The 15,916-nt window shown below is 43.4% G+C and overlaps 1 protein-coding gene across 4 annotated transcripts in view; it reads left to right on the top strand.

Annotated features, from left to right (window-relative positions):
• Window positions 1–15,509, top strand: part of LOC126284706 (LIM domain kinase 1) — a 184,128-nt gene extending 168,619 nt beyond the window's left edge. For all 4 annotated transcript variants that reach the window (XM_049983838.1, XM_049983837.1, XM_049983836.1 and 1 more), the window contains one exon: window positions 11,607–15,509. In XM_049983838.1, the coding sequence (XP_049839795.1) occupies window positions 11,607–11,761 (155 nt within the window). In that variant the 3' untranslated portion in view covers window positions 11,762–15,509. The remainder of the gene's footprint in view (window positions 1–11,606) is intronic.
• The last annotated feature ends 407 nt before the right edge of the window (window positions 15,510–15,916 follow it).

Below are 15,916 nucleotides of genomic sequence, written 5' to 3'. Positions count from 1 at the left end.
TGTTGCATCCATTTTCCGTACGCTAGCACAAGAATTTAAAAATCTTAGCAGTAATCTATGCACTTTCAAATGTAAACTGAAGAGTTTCATCATGATTCACTCCTTCGATTCTGTCGGAGTTCCTTGATAAATTAAGCTGCTTTCTATGTCATATTGTTGTTTGTGTTTATATAACATTATAGATGGTTGTCTTTTTAGGATTCAGAAACATTTTTTTTTATCTGTTATTACTGTCTTGTTGCAATTTCACGCACTGACACATCCCGTGGCCATTTAGATTTGCTCCTCAATTTGGTCATACAGAACTAGACATGTAAAATAACAGAATAAAAATAAACACTTTTGAGCTGCTCCCAAAATTTGCTTTTACGTGTGTTGGTTTCATCCTATTAGAGACAGACAGTTAGGTCTGCAAAGACGACCTGAATCCAGTCACAAATATTACCATATACTTCATAAGGTCATATTTTGTTCACAATACAGTGGTACAGAACTGTACTGAATGCCTTCTGTAAATCAAGCAGCATGACACCAACCTGGACAGTTTGACTACATTGCTCAGAGTTTCGCAAACTCTGTTGATATTTATAGATGAGATCCTTAGTTTGGCTGGCCGGAATAGACGAGCGGTTCTAGGCCCTATAGTCTGGAACCAAGCGACTGCTATGGTCGCAGGTTCGAATCCTGCCTCGGGCATGGATGTGTGTGATGTCCTTAGGTTAGTTAGGTTTAAGTAGTTCTAAGTTCTAGGGGACTGATGACCTCAGAAGTTTTAAGTCCCATAATGCTCAGAGCCATTTGAACCATTTTTGATCCTTAGTCTCCAAACGTGAGAAAGAATAAAGTAAGTTCCATATTTCTACAATAGATTGACGCCCATGACATGCAGTGAGATGAAAAGTCCTGGGACAGCGATATGCGTATATACAAATGATATTGGTCTTGCGTGTGCGAGGTATAAAAGGGCAGTGAATCAGCAGAGCATTCATTTGTACTCATGTGAACGGGTTTCCGATGTGGTTATGCCCTAACAATGGGAATTCAGACTTTGTATGCAGAAAGGTAGCTGGAGCTAGATGAATGGAACACACTATTTTGAAATCGCTAGGTAGTTAACAACCAAGAGCAGCAGTGTTTGCATAGAGTTGTCAGTGCTGACAGACAAGTGACACTGTGAAATAACGCCAGAAACTAATGAGGGACGTATGATGAACAGATCCGTTACGACACTGCAATGAAATTTAGTGCTTACGGGCAATGGCAGCAGATGACTGACGCGAGCACCTTCGTTAGCACCCTGACACCACCTGCAGTGCCTCTCCTGGGCTTTTGACCATATTGGTTGGGCCATAGATGACTGGAAAACCATGGCCAGGTCAGTGGAGTCCTGATTTCAGTTAGTAAGAGCTGATGACCCCATGCTGTTCAATCTGTACATCGAAGAAGCAATGATGGAAATAAAAGAAAGGTTCCAGAGTGGAATTAAAATGCAAGGTTAAAGAATCAGTGATAAGATTTTCTGATGACATTGCTATCCTGACTGAAAATGAAGAAGACTTAAATGATCTGCTGAATGGAATAAGCAGTCTATTGAGTACAGAGTATGGATTGAGAGTAAACCAGAGAAAGACGGAAGTAATGAGAAGTAACATAAATGAGAACAGTTAGAAAATTAACACCAGGATTGATGGTCACAAAGTAGATGAAGTTAAGGAATTGTACTACCTAGGTAGCAAAATAACCAATGAGGGACGGAGCAAGGAGGACATCAAAAGCAAGACTAGCACTGGGAAAAAGGACATTCCTGGCCAAGAGAAGTCTGCATGTATTAAACATAGGCCTTAATTTGAGCAAGAAATTTCTGAGACTATGTCTGGAACACAGTACTTTATGGTAAAGAAACATGAACTGGGGGAAAACAGGAACAGAAGAGAATCAAAGTATTAGATGTGGTGCTACAGATGGATGTTGAAAATTCGGTGGACTGATAAGGTAAGAAATGAGGACATTCTGTGCAGAATCTGAAAGGAATATGTGGAAAACATTGATGAGGAGAAGGGACTGGATGATAAGGTATCTATTAAGACATCAGGGAATGACATCCATGGTACTAGAGGGAGCTGTAGAGGGCAAAAATTGTAGAGGAAGACAGAGATTGAAACACATCCAGCAAATAATTGAGGGCGTAGGTTGCAAGTTCTACTTTGGAGAGATAGATACAGGAGAGGAATTTGTGGCGAGCTGCCTTAAACCAGCCAGAAGACTGATGACACAAAAAGGGGGGGGGGGGGGGGGGAGTGAGAGAGAGAGAGAGAGAGAGAGAGAGAGAGAGAGAGAGAGAGAGAGAGAGAGAGAGAGAGAGAGCGCTGATGGTAGGATTAGTGTGTACCACAGACTCTATGAAGCCATGGACCCAAGTTGTCAACAAGGCACTGCACAAGCTGGTGGTGGCTGCTTAATGGTGTGGGCCATGTTTACAGGGAATGGACTGGGTCCTCTGGACCTACTGCATCGATCATTGACTGGAAATGCTTATGTTTGGCTTCTTGGAGACTATTTGTTGTTCCCAAACAATGACAGAATTATTATGGATGACAATGAGCAGTGTTACAGGTCCACAATTGTTTGTGATTGGTTTGAAGAACGTTCTGGACAATTTGAGCAAATGACTTGGCTAATCAGATCGCCTGACATGAATCTTGTCGAACATTCACAGGACATAATCAAGTGGTCGGTTTGTGCATAAAATCCTGCTCCAGCAACACTTTCGCAATAGAAGCAGCATGGCTTAGTATTTCTGCAGCGGACTTCTGACGACTTGTTGAGTCCATGCCATGTCGAGTTGCTGCACTGCACCAGGCAAAAGGTGGTCTGACATGTTCTTAGGAGGTATCCGAAGACTTTTGTCACTTCAGTGTAGTTCTATAATTGTGGTTCTGTTTCACAATCCTCCTTGAAAATGGGAATTACCAGCACTAATTCCTGATTGTTTGGTACTCTTTGTTGTTCCCCCTTTTTTCTGAGTGAGTTCCAATATGGTTACTGAATGACTAAAGAGATTATTTTGATCCAATTACTGGCGACATAGAACCAAAACTGCTTAAGGTGTTTTGTCTGATTGGTTGATAAAATTTTACTTTAAAATTCATTGAACGCCTCTCACATAGTTCATTTAATGTTCATTTTGGCTTTAGGCAGCTGTTGCTGGTCAGCTAGACTTTGACTTTCTTTAAATCTGTGATACAGCTCTCTTTGTTTTTGCAGCAACTGTCTACTATGACTATTGAGCTGCAGTGGGTCTTTTCCAACCCTCACAACTTTGCTCAACACATACTGGTCTAAAGTGTAATACGGTAAACAAAGCTTTGGAAATTTATCAATTTCTGCTGAATATTTGATGTTGATTACTCAGATACTATTCAGTTTGTTTCTTGTCCCCATGTGGAACCAAACTATATTTCCAACCTTTCTTCATATTCCTGTATGACCCCCAGGATACCAGCTTCCTATACTTCACCTTAATTGGTTAAGGCAAATCCTGAGATGGTCCCTTGACTGTAGCATGTTCAGTATTCATTCTAATGACATAACCACACGTAAAGTACTTATAAAAGCCCCATGACAGAATCAGCAATTGAAAGTACTTGATATCAGCTATTACCTTACATGTTTTCCTCTTCACATTCATATTGAATTTGTAAGTATTTGCATTGACATAAGAATTATTGGACATCTACCTTTAACTATGTATGTAATATGCTCAGTATATTTTCCTTTTTGCCTGTTATTGTTCATCTGTCAGTCTTTCGACATTTATTAAACCAATTCTCAACATTTCCCCTTTGTACAGGATATACTCCTTGCCTAAATTTCTACTTCAGCAGAGAGTGCATATCATCTCTGCATCTAAGTATTCTCCACAAGTAGAATAGACCATAGGGGAAATAAAATTGGGGGGAAAAAAATAAAATAAAGTTACAGGTGCATAGGACAGGAACGAGTAAGGGATTAAGATGGATTAGGATCAAAAAGGTCACAAGAAAATTTCAATAATGTATAAGTAGTTCCTAAGTAAAATATTCTGAAGACTAATGTTGAGAGGAAATAGCAAAAATAAGTTTTGTTGTTGCCATTTTAGTGTAGGAGACTTAGTACAATATAAAATATTTGTTTGTGATAGAAGTGTGTGTGTGTGTGGGGGGGGGGGGGGGGGGTGCTGTGGTAGGAGACTTGTCCTTTCAGTGTTTAACTTTTTCAATATGTATTAAATTTTGTTGTTGGTAGTGTGCCTAGGAAAATTTTGCATCTAAGACAATCCCAGAGGATGAGCCGAATAAGTTGGTTTTATGTTAAATTAATTGCATTACATGGCTTCCATGGAGAGAGAGGTCTGTGGGACATGAGAAATGGTGAATAACCATAGTGGTAGGACCATGAGATTGATATGGAATGGCTGGACTTAGTATGGTGTATTGAACTCCTTATGTCCCCATCCCATTTAAAGACTTCTGAAGCCATTACTCTTCATTATAATTCTCAGATTGTCTGTTAGTGTACTACTTCTATCCTGAGGAGAAGAAATTAAGGAGTTTGAAGTGTCTTTTGCGTTGATGTAGACTCTTCTTCACTATGCAGTGTCACTAAAGTTTTTTGACGAAGTTTTTGTACAATAAAGTTGGCAGCATGCAAGATAACTGGTCATGCCAATGGCATAAGGGTACATGAGATTCGCCCCCCTGCGGGTTCGGGGGTAAGAATGGGTCCGCGGTATTCCTGCCTGTCGTAAGAGGCGACTAAAAAAGAAGTCTCAAACGTTTCGGCCTTATGTGATGGTCCCCTCTTGGGTTTGACCGCCATATTTCAAAATTTTTCCGCAGAGCGAGCCGATTGGGGAAGGGCGCCTTACAATGTGCACTGTATCTGTCGTGCATTGAGACCTTAAGCCGGCTTTCTCGTCGTTGTAATGGTGTCCCACTAGTTTTCCATCTCTTGGGCGAGGATACGTCCCTGGGTGCGATTACCACGCTGCACTGTGCAGTGTTGCTTTCCGCTGCAACGACGACCTTATACATTTTTGCACCTAAGATCCAGCACGGTAGCCAGTCCGATGTGGTGGGGCCGCCATGTACCCTGTTGATTGTAGCCCCCTGATAACACAGGGATCGCTCTACTGATGTCTGCGCCGTTTACTCCCCATGTATGCCAAGGAGTAAATGTCCATCTCCCTGGGGCACAGGACTCCCGGCAATGGCCATCCTGCCAGGTGGCTCTTGCTGTGGCTGGGTGGCACCCATGGGGAGGGCCCTTGGTTGGAGTAGGTGGCATCAGGGCGGATGTCCCGCAATGAAGCGTGGTACATCATCTCTTGCTGGTGGCCAGCCACCAGCAGTCTCTAAGCGTTCAAGGGCTCATTTTAAAGCTAACGTTTATGACCCCAAATTGTTCCCATCCCTGGCCACACCATGGGAGGAACGAAAGGCAGTGAATGGTAGTGACATGTATTCGCCCAGGTATCTCGTCTGTACCAGAGCTGATGGGGAATCCTTTGTATCCATGAAGCCTCAGTTCTTTGTAGAGCATTTGGAGGACAAGTTTGGGGAGGTGGAGGGCTTGTCTAAAATCCGCTCTGGATCAGTTTTGATAAAAACAGCATCCTCCGCCCAGTCACGCAGGTTGCTTGCTTGTGACAAGTTGGGGGATGTTAATGTTACCATCACACCACATAAGAGTTTAAATATGGTCCAGGGTGTTATTTTCCATAGGGACCTACTTCTGCAGTCTGATGACGAGCTGCGTGCCAACTTAGAGCGTAGAGGTGTTCATGTTGTCCGGCGCGTTCATCGGGGTCTGAGGGACAATCAGGTTGCTACCGGTGAGTTCATCTTGGCCTCCGAGGGTGAAACATTACCGGAGAAGGTCAAGGTGATGGTCTACCGTTGTGACGTCAAGCCCAATATCCCTCCCCCCATGCGGTGCTTTAAGTGCTGGAAGTTCGGCCATATGTCTTCCCGCTGTACTTCCAGCCGCACATGTCGCGATTGCGGACGTCCATCTCATCCCGATTGTCCATGTGCTCCGCCTCCCATCTGTGTCAACTGTGGAGAGCCTCATTCGCCTTGCTCGCCAGACTGCAGGATTTTACAGAAAGAACGCAAAATCATGGAATATAAGACCCTGGACCGACTGACTTACACTGAGGCTAAGCGGAAATTTGAATGGCTACATTCCGTGCGCATGCCTCCACTGTCACTCCTGCTCCAGCTCCTTTAGCTGCACCACAGACAGTTAGCTCTCAGCGTCAGAGGACCTCACATGCCCCCTTGATAATGGGGGCCCCTTCTCTTGCTGTTGCTCCCACACCATCTACCTCGGGAGCAGCACCCACTAAACCAACGGGGACACCAGTCCCCACTACTAAGCCGGAAAAGCGAAAGTCTTCTTCGGCTTCTCTTGCTCGGAAGGGATCCCTTGGGTCACTCCCTTCCCAGGTTCCTACCAGCGGCACAGCAGACACCAACCAGTGGCTGAAGAAGCCACAGGCCGCTGGTCGTCAAGCTTCGCGATCATGTTTGGTACCGGAGACTGACTCCAATAAACCCTATCAACAACGGCAACCAAAGGAACAGCGAGACAAAACGACACTGAAGCCCCGTAAGACCAAGGCATCTGTGATGGCTCCTACTCCACCACTACCTACAAGCTCTGCGTCTGAGGTAGAGGTGGAGATTCTTGCGTCCGCTGAGGACCTCGGTCTCGCCAGTCCCTCAGACGCAATGGATAGCATTTGCACGGGTGCTCCATCGGAGGCAGCAGGTGACCCAGTGGCGTAATCTGCCTTCCCAGTCCTGTCACGCCTTTCTCAGCCATGGACACCACCATCCTCCAGTGGAACTGCAGCGGTTTCTTCCACCTTCTAGCTCTGAGCTCCGCCAACTTATCAGCCTACACCCTTTCCTCTGCATTGCTCTGCAGGAAACTTGGTTTCCGGCAATGCGAACCCCCGCCCTCCGTGGCTACCGGGGTTGTTATAAGAACCGGGCAGCTTATGAAAGGGTGTCTGGTGGCATCTGCATCTATGTCCTGAACTCTCTTCACAGCGAGTCTGTCCCTCTCCACACACCTTTAGAGGCTGTCGCTGTTCAGGTGTGGACGCCACAGGCTGTTACCGTCTGCAGTCTTTACCTTCCACCGGATGGTGATGTCGCGCAGCATGTCCTGGCTGCTCTGATAGCTCAATTGCCGCCACCTTTCCTGTTACTGGGCGACTTTAACGCCCATAACCATCTGTGGGGTGGGTCAGTGGCAACAGGTCAAGGCGCCAATGTTGAGTATTTATTGGCGCAGCTCGATCTCTCAATCTTATTTTTTTATGATAGTGCCTTCACACACTTCAGTGTGGCGCATGGCACATACTCTGCCATTGACCTTTCAATCTGTATCCCTAGCCTTTTACCGTCTGTCCAATGGAGAGTGCATGATGACCTGTGTGGTAGTGACCACGTTCCTATCTTTCTGTCACTGCCACAGCGTCAGTCTTCTGGGCACCCTAGCAGATGAGCTATGAATCAGGCTGACTGGGACTTTTTCTCCTCCACTGCCGCTATTGAGCCTCTGTCTAACGAGGACATTGATGCAGTGGTTCAATTGGTCACCACCGGCATTGTTACTGCCGCCGAATCTGCCATTCCCTGTTCTTCTGGGTCCCCTCGGCGGCGGACTGTGCCTTGGTGGTCGCCTGAGATCGCTGAAGCGATTAAAGCTCGCCGGTGAGCACTCCAGCGTCACAAGCGACATCCCTCAATCGAACACCTTATCGCCTTCAAACGGCTGCGTGCGCGAGCCCGCCGCATTATCCACCAAAGCAAGCAGGAGTGCTGGGAGCGGTATGTGTCCACCATTGGTCTCCATGTCACTCCATCGCAGGTCTGGGCCAAGATTTGCCGCCTCTGTGGCTATTGGACCCCTGTCAATGTCCCTGCGCTCTCACTGATTGGAGCAGTTTGTACTGACTCCGACGTCATTGCAAACCGCTTGGCAGAGCACTTTTCCGCTTCTGCCAACTACCCCTTGGGCTTCCACTCCATTAAGGAGCGGATAGAACGTCGGAGTCTTTCTTTTCGCACTCAACATCCTGAATTGTACAATGTTCCATTCAGTGAGTGAGAATCTAGCAGTGCCCTCGCCGCTTGTCCTGATACCGCTCCTGGGCCAGATAGCATCCACTCTCAGATGCTGAAACACCTTTCAGTGGACTGCCAGCAATGCCTCCTCGACCTTTACAACCGCATTTGGGTCGAGGGTGAGTTTCTGTCGCAATGGCGGGAAAGTCTTGTTGTCCCTATTCTGAAACCGGGGAAGAACCCTTTAGAGGTGGACAGCTACTGTCCCATTAGCCTCCCCAGTGTTCTTTCCAAGTTGCTTGAACGGATGGTGAGCCAGCGCTTGAATTGGGTACTGGAGTCTCTGGGCCTTCTGGCTCCGTCTCAGGGTGGGTTCCGTAAAGGCCGCTCCGCCGCCGACAATCTGGTGAACCTGGAGTCGGCCATCCGTACTGCCTTTGCCCGCCATCAGCATCTGGTCGCTGTCTTTTTCGACATGCGGAAAGCGTATGATACGACATGGTGTCATCACATCCTTTCTACGCTTCATGGATGTGGTCTTCGGGGCCCTCTGCCGATCTATATCCGCAATTTTCTGTCGTATTGTACCTTCCGCGCGCACGTCGCGGCCTCATATAGTTCCTCCCAAGTCCAGGAGAACGGTTTGCCACAGGGTTCTGTTCTAAGTGTCTGTCTGTTTTTAATAGCCATTAACGGGCTCGCTGCGGCTGTGGGAAATTCTGTCTCCGCTTCCCTGTATGCTGACGACTTCTGCCTTTACTACAGCTCTATTGGCATTGCAGCTGCTGAACGTCAGCTACAGGGCGCAATCCGCAAGGCGCAGTCTTGGGCTGTAGCGCATGGTTTTCAGTTTTCCACAGCCAAGACCTGCGTTATGCATTTCTGCCGGCGACGCACTGTTCACACAGAGCCGCGCCTTTATCTAGACGGTGAGCTTCTTACAGTGGTGGAGTCACATAGGTTTTTGGGGGTGGTTTTTGATGCCCGGTTGACTTGGCTGCCTCATAATCGGCAGCTTAAACAAGGGTGTTGGCGGCATCTAAATGCTCTGCGATGCCTGAGCCACACCTGATGGGGCGCCGAACGATCTACTCTCCTACGGCTTTACCAGGCGTTAATCCAGTCCTGTCTGGACTACGGGAGTCTGGCTTATGGCTCAGCATCCCCATCTGCGTTACGATTGCTGGATCCAATCCTCCACAGCGGGATACACCTTGCCACTGGTGCCTTTCGAACCAGCCCTGTGGACAGCATACTTGTGGAGGCTGGTGTCCCTCCACTGCGGTTACGACGCCAACAGTTACTGGCTGCTTATGCTGCCCATGCTTTTAGTTTGCCCGGGCATCCAAATTATTGTGTCCTGTTCCCGCAGTCAGTCGTCCATCTGCCAGAACGTCGGCCCCGGTTGGGTTGTCCGATCGCCGTACATGTCATACATCTTCTCTACGGGCTTGGGTGTTTCCCTGTACCACCTCCTTTCCGGGCACCTCTGCGTACACCCCCATGGTGTGTGCCTCGCCCTTGCCTTCGGCTCGACTTGGCACAGGGCCCGAAGGACGCAGTCCCTCCGGAGGCCTTCCGACGCCGCTTTTATTCCATCCTGGCCACGTATGAGGGCTCTGGCGTTGTCTACATCGACGGTCGTGTCGGTTATGCACTAACTCTAGGGGACCATTCTGAACAACGTTCGTTTTCGGCTGGCTGCAGTGTTTACACTGCTGAGCTGGTCGCCATCTTTCGTGCCCTGGTGTATATCCGCTCCTGCTCAGGTGAGTCCTTCGTTATCAGTAGCGATTCCCTGAGCGGTTTATGAGCTCTCGACCAGTGTTTCCCTCGTTCTCGTCTGGTGATGGCTATCCAGGAGTTGACAGTGGCCCACGTTTTGTTGGACTGTCCACTTTTATCTGTGCTCAGGCAGACGTTTGCGCTGCCTGACACGCTCTCTGCTCTTTTGTTAGATGACTCTGCCATGGTGGACTTGGTTCTGCATTTTATTTGGGCAGGGGGTTTTTATCCTTTAATCTGAGTGTTTGTTTTATAGTGTTGATTCTGGCTTGTAGTCTCTGATTTTAAACTGAGTTTTTAATATGCTCTTGGTGGTTGGCTTTTTCTTTTTTTTTCTCCATGGTCGGCCAACCACTGTCACACTGTGTGTTTTAATTTGTTTTGTCTGGTCTCTGTCAGAGTATTTCATGTCCTGTTTCGTCTGCTGTCTTTCCTGTTGTTCGTTTTTGTTCTCCTTGGGTGGTTTTAGTTTTTTTTGGAAAAAGGGACCGATGACCATGGTAGTCTGGTCCCTTTAATCCCACAAACCAACTAACCTACATGAGATTCGGCATTTGTTCCAGAGCATGACAGAATCAATGGGTGGGAAAAGATGAAAAAAAGGATTTGGACATAACATTTTAAAGACTTCTGTTGTTAATTGTGAATAGTTAGTTTCCCCAGAAAATTCATAGTCATTAATACAGAATTATGCCACTATGAAAATGTAAACAAAGTCCCGCAAGTTTGAAGGAGGCAGTGATAGGCTTTGAAAGAAGCTGCAGCACAGGCTGTTGATGGTGATACTTTGAATATCTGGACAAGTGGTTGTCAATTTTTTTTTCCTCGAGAGCCAATACTGACACTGTGGAGCTGCATCCATACCAATATTTTTATTAATTGGTAACCTATATACACTAGCATGTTGTGAGCCCCCCCCTATAGTGGTGGTAGCTATAATAATATATTATAAGCGGGATGCCAGCACCCAAGTACTGATCAGTAAAAGTTGGCACCATTCGGTACACGTTGTATTGACTGCTTTTTCACATGTCTTTAAAGTTTGTATACAGTATTTTCATGAATATGTACGTGCCAGAAAAGTTGTAGTTGGGATGGAAAAGTTGATCATGAAGGTACCCAAAACGCCATTTATCTCAGAAAAACTACATATATCTAGTGCAAGATGCCAGAGGTGTCTTTTCACAAAAATTGTCTTGGACTGTGTGATTCTTAAGTTTCTTATTATTATAACAACTTGAGTTTCAAAGGTGATCTCCCAGCACAATAATACATCTTACTTCATATTCGTGTTAAATCCCACTGAAAGTCTGCCTGCTTAAGCAGGTGCTTGCTTCATGTGCAAGCGGGCCCGGGTTTGATTCCCAGCTTTGAGATTTTCTCTGCTCTTGGACTGGGTGTTGTGTTGTCCTCATCAAAATTTCATCACCACCAGCATGCATATCGCCCAATGTGGCATCGACTGAAATAAGACTTCCACTTGGCGGTCGAACTTCCCTGGATACGCCTCCTGACCAACAATGCCATTCGCTCATTTCATTTCCCACTGAAAAATCAACCCTGATTCTGTGATGTGCAAAGATGAGTTGCCTTGTGTATTTGTACTGTGCCATTATACTTTTAATGTAATTTGTAAATTATATTTTATGACAACAAACATACCTGTAAGCACTACAGTTTTGCCAATTAAATTTTTATTAGGTCGGAGTCCTAGCTCGTCTGAGTCAACAACACCAGAAGCACTTACCCCATCAGCAAATCAGCCTCCACTTCAACCTATAGAGGAGGGCCGTTGCCAGATACCGCTTCCAACACCAGTGCGCTCACCTTCACCTGTAGAGAGTACAGCATTGTGAGGCGCAGTTCTCCATTGCCTGAATCCGATACAGTATTCTCACTCTATGTTTGTCTAAGTGGTGCATTTTTTCCCTGCCGTAAAGTGGCTGCTGTTTCTCAGCAAAGTCATGAAAGCTTTAAAGTATAATATTAAATTCTTATGACGTAGATTCTTGTTGCATCTCATAGAGAATCTATAAACTGTTAGTAAACTGTTTCAGAATTGCAGCCTGGCATTTGGCTGTATTTGTTAAATTATACTTGTATTATCCTTACAAGTAAGAGATTCCTCTTTTTGGATGGTACTTCCATAATTTCCTTGCCTTTTGAAATATTCTGAAAAGCAATAAGACTGATTTGCTATTTTTACCTGCAAGCAGTTTTAGAATGACATTTGCTATGTCTTTTTGTAGCTGGTTTGACAACAATATAAAATGTTGAGAGGAATAATTTTCTATGTAGGCATAATTCATTGTAGAATGGCATTTTTATAAATATCATTCCAAAATATTTTTTTTTAGAAAACAAAATTTTATGGCTTTTCTACTACTGTTATTACTACTATTACCAGCATGGGTAATATCCTTCTCCCAACATAACATGTTGTATGTTGATCCATAACAGGTCATGGCTACTTTTAGTATGTTTAATAATTATTCCTGTTTCTGGAACATTTGAATGTTTAAGTGATCAGATTATAACTATAATAGCTAGCATGTTTTTCTGTACTCAATTACATTTTAAAACATTTCATCATTTTGGTTCTGTGATAAAGTTTATAAAATAATGGATGAATTAATACATGCAACAGCAGCCTGTCATACGAAGTATTAGCCAAAGTTGGATCATTTTTGTCAGTCTGAAGAATTCTTTCTTTATAATGTAAATGTACAGCAGATGTTTTTGTAATCTATACTGTTCTGATATGTTTGTTGTTCTTACTAGTCTTGTGCATTAGATTACATAACTCCTTGTGCTGTTTAAAGCTTTTTATTGATTCTTTAATTTCTCGTGCCATTGAGGCACCAATGCTAATTTTATTTTGTGCTCTACCAGGTCGTCATGTGACATGCCCCAAGTTAACTTATTTTCATTGAATTCTTTGCACTTCATTCTTAGCTGACATTAGTTTTATTTTCAGAGCTTATATGGTGTCTAAATGTTTGTGTCCTGCAGATGTGTGTGTGGTTATTTTTTTTTTTTTTAATGCCAGATTAATCATTGCGTGTATGGGTATTATTTTGAATTTTGTCTCATACTTACACATCACTTTACACTACTTCATGAAGCCAGCTGTCTGCTGCTCTTGTCCAAAAAGTAATGTCATGTGGTCTTTCATAGTATAATAGCTCAACCATTGTTTGGCAACCATTGTGGTCCTTCTGAATTTCTGTATAAGGTGCAAGATGGTGATTTCAACTATCAGATAAAGACTGTTGGTTTGAAATGTCATTTTGGTTTTGCTAGTTTAGCAAATGTCTACATACACTTCAGTATTTCTCCAGCAGCTATATACTTCAATTGGAAACTGTAATTCAGAGGAGGGGATGGTGGTTATTCCATTGTACAATAAGACTTATCATAAGGAATTTGTATATTAAAGGAAACTTATGTGTAGATAATTTAATCATGGATTTAAAAAAAAGGATATGTATGTGATTGCATCAAAGAAAGAGTGTTAGAACAGATCATTTTGAAAAGAAATAGGTAATGATCCAACCTCAAGATTTAATCATCATCTGTACTTGAAGTACTATTATAGTAAATGCTTCTGTATAATTACACGTAAATTTCTAAGGAAACTCATTGAAGATCTTATGGCATTTATACTTCATTTACATTTACACGAGAGTACTATTGATGGTCTGTAGTGATTAAAAAATCTAAGTAGTATATAAAATTTAAATAGCAACTGTCCAGAATTGAATCACATATTGGGTCTGCCAGATAGTAGCAGATTCTTTGACAGTTCTCCAAACCATACATTTTTTTGGCAGCTTTTGGGTCCTCTTCATTCAGAAACAGTATCATATGAAAATGAGACCTCATACAATCACGTGGAGTTCATTCAAACCATCTGTGTTCATTGACAGGAAGACAATTTTCATGACATTATTTACAGGAGGTTACAGTTTCTTGAGATTTTTTGTTATGAGCTAATAAAAACAGTAATGGAATTTTAAAAATTTATGCTGTCTGGGCAACAACAGATTTTCTTCCCCTCCTTTTTCCCCTTTCTTTGTACCTATCTTATAGTAAACAGCAGTCTGTGAAAAGGGTTCTCAAATATCTTGAAACAAATTGCAAGCTTCATTCAGGGCTAAAACTGGCTTACTAGCTTGAATATTGTGCATGTGAATAGTGTATTATCTCCAATAGAGCAGTAGCATTCTGTAGTTGTAGGAAACTGATGCATTGCAAATTATTACTTTACACGTTGTGTTAAGATACTTATGGAGCACAGTCCTATATGGCCTTACCTGTCAGCACTCTCCATCCCCCTCTCCCCCTCTTTTCCTCCCTCTCCCCCAGTGATCAATATTCTGTCTCCTCCCTCCTTACTCTCACTTCTTGCATTGAGCTCATCTTCTTTATTAACCTATCTTTTCAGTCTGCACCAACATCTTTTAAAGTTCTCAGGAGTATGCTACAATTCACTGTCAGATACCTTCTCCTGGTCGATAAAACAATTTGTCCCTCCTTGTTCATTTCCCATTCTTTCTCCAATCATCCTCCGACAACATGTGGCATCTCTAGTTCCTTTGCCCTTTCTTAACCTGAAATGGTCTTACCAAGTATGTTCCTCAATTTTCATTCAAATTTTCCTCAGTATCAAATTCATTACAACCTTTGTAATATTATAGATGTAATTGTATTGTGGTACAATAGCGTCCATTTTCCAGTGAACCAGTATTCTGTTTACAAAAGCATTTCGAACTTTCTGTGCCCATCCTGTTTATTTCCAACGTCCTGAAAGTGCCCCTGTTTTCTGGATTCCTTCTTTTCATCTGTGCTATACGATCTAAAAATGGCATTAATTAGTCTGTTTCCAGTATTCAGACTGATCTCTGATAAGAACTGTGTATTGTTTTCTTGTTCCTGTTTCTATTGCTATATAATTATTTACATGCTACTGCGGCACAAGATGTGTGTGTTAAACGCTATTCCAACAAAGCTTCTGATAGCCAATCTGTGAGTGAAGAATTGAAGGGAGTATTGAAGACTCTCATTATTCCTTAAAACACCAGAAAATTATTTATTTCTTGTTGTGATATAATTGTATGTAAATTGTGCCTTGTACACACGAATGATTTCATGTACAACTGTTGTATCTTTCTGTTGTCCATAACCTGGATTTTATTTCCAACTTCTGATATCATCCATGAAATTAACAAAAAAATTTCCTTTCAAGTGTTCTGTAGGCAGTCCTATTTTTTAAAATTACATATTTGAACCAGAAAGTGAATATGTAGCATCACAAGAGAAGTAGACTTAAAAAAATTGAAGTTCGCCTTACAGTTGAAGTGTTGAGTAGTCATTAGATACATACAAAAATCACAAATGTTGCTAAACTGTTTGACAGCAACCTTTCTCAGAGCTAATAAATGCAGAACCGACACTCACACACTTCACTTCATTCATTCACTTGGGCTATTTCCCAGCCGACTTGATTGTACTGGAGCTGTGACTCGACCAGGCTGTGTTGGTAAAATGCGGTTGGCCAGAATAATGTAATATAATGTGTGTGTGCGGTGTGTGTGTGTGGGGGGGGGGGGGGGGGGGTGGTGAAAGAGGTGACGGCGCATGCATTTGTTTTATTAATCAGTATTAGTTAGCTCAGGAGGGGAAGAGTGTCCAAAAGTTTAGGAAAATTTTCACTCTTGTGGAGCATTTCAATATTCTTTTATTGAGTATGTAGACTTTCATACTTTAGATTTCCAAGTGATCTCCATAGACTATTTTATAAAAATATAGTAAATTTTTCTGTATGAGTGTTTCTTAATACAGGAATGTCACTTATCATATTTTCTCCAGATCTGACAAGAGGCCAACTTGAATCAAATTTCATGATCTTGTGCCATTTCTCCACAAACCATTCACTCTGGGAACGTGTACTCCAAATTTGGTGCACTACTCAAAACTGGTACAATGATGCATGGAGTGTGCATAAACAC

This window comes from Schistocerca gregaria, chromosome 8 (assembly GCF_023897955.1).
Source record: "Schistocerca gregaria isolate iqSchGreg1 chromosome 8, iqSchGreg1.2, whole genome shotgun sequence".
Lineage (NCBI taxonomy): Eukaryota > Metazoa > Arthropoda > Insecta > Orthoptera > Acrididae > Schistocerca > Schistocerca gregaria.
The sequence above is the reverse complement of the archived record's forward strand: the minus strand, read 5'-3'. Positions and strand labels throughout refer to the sequence as shown.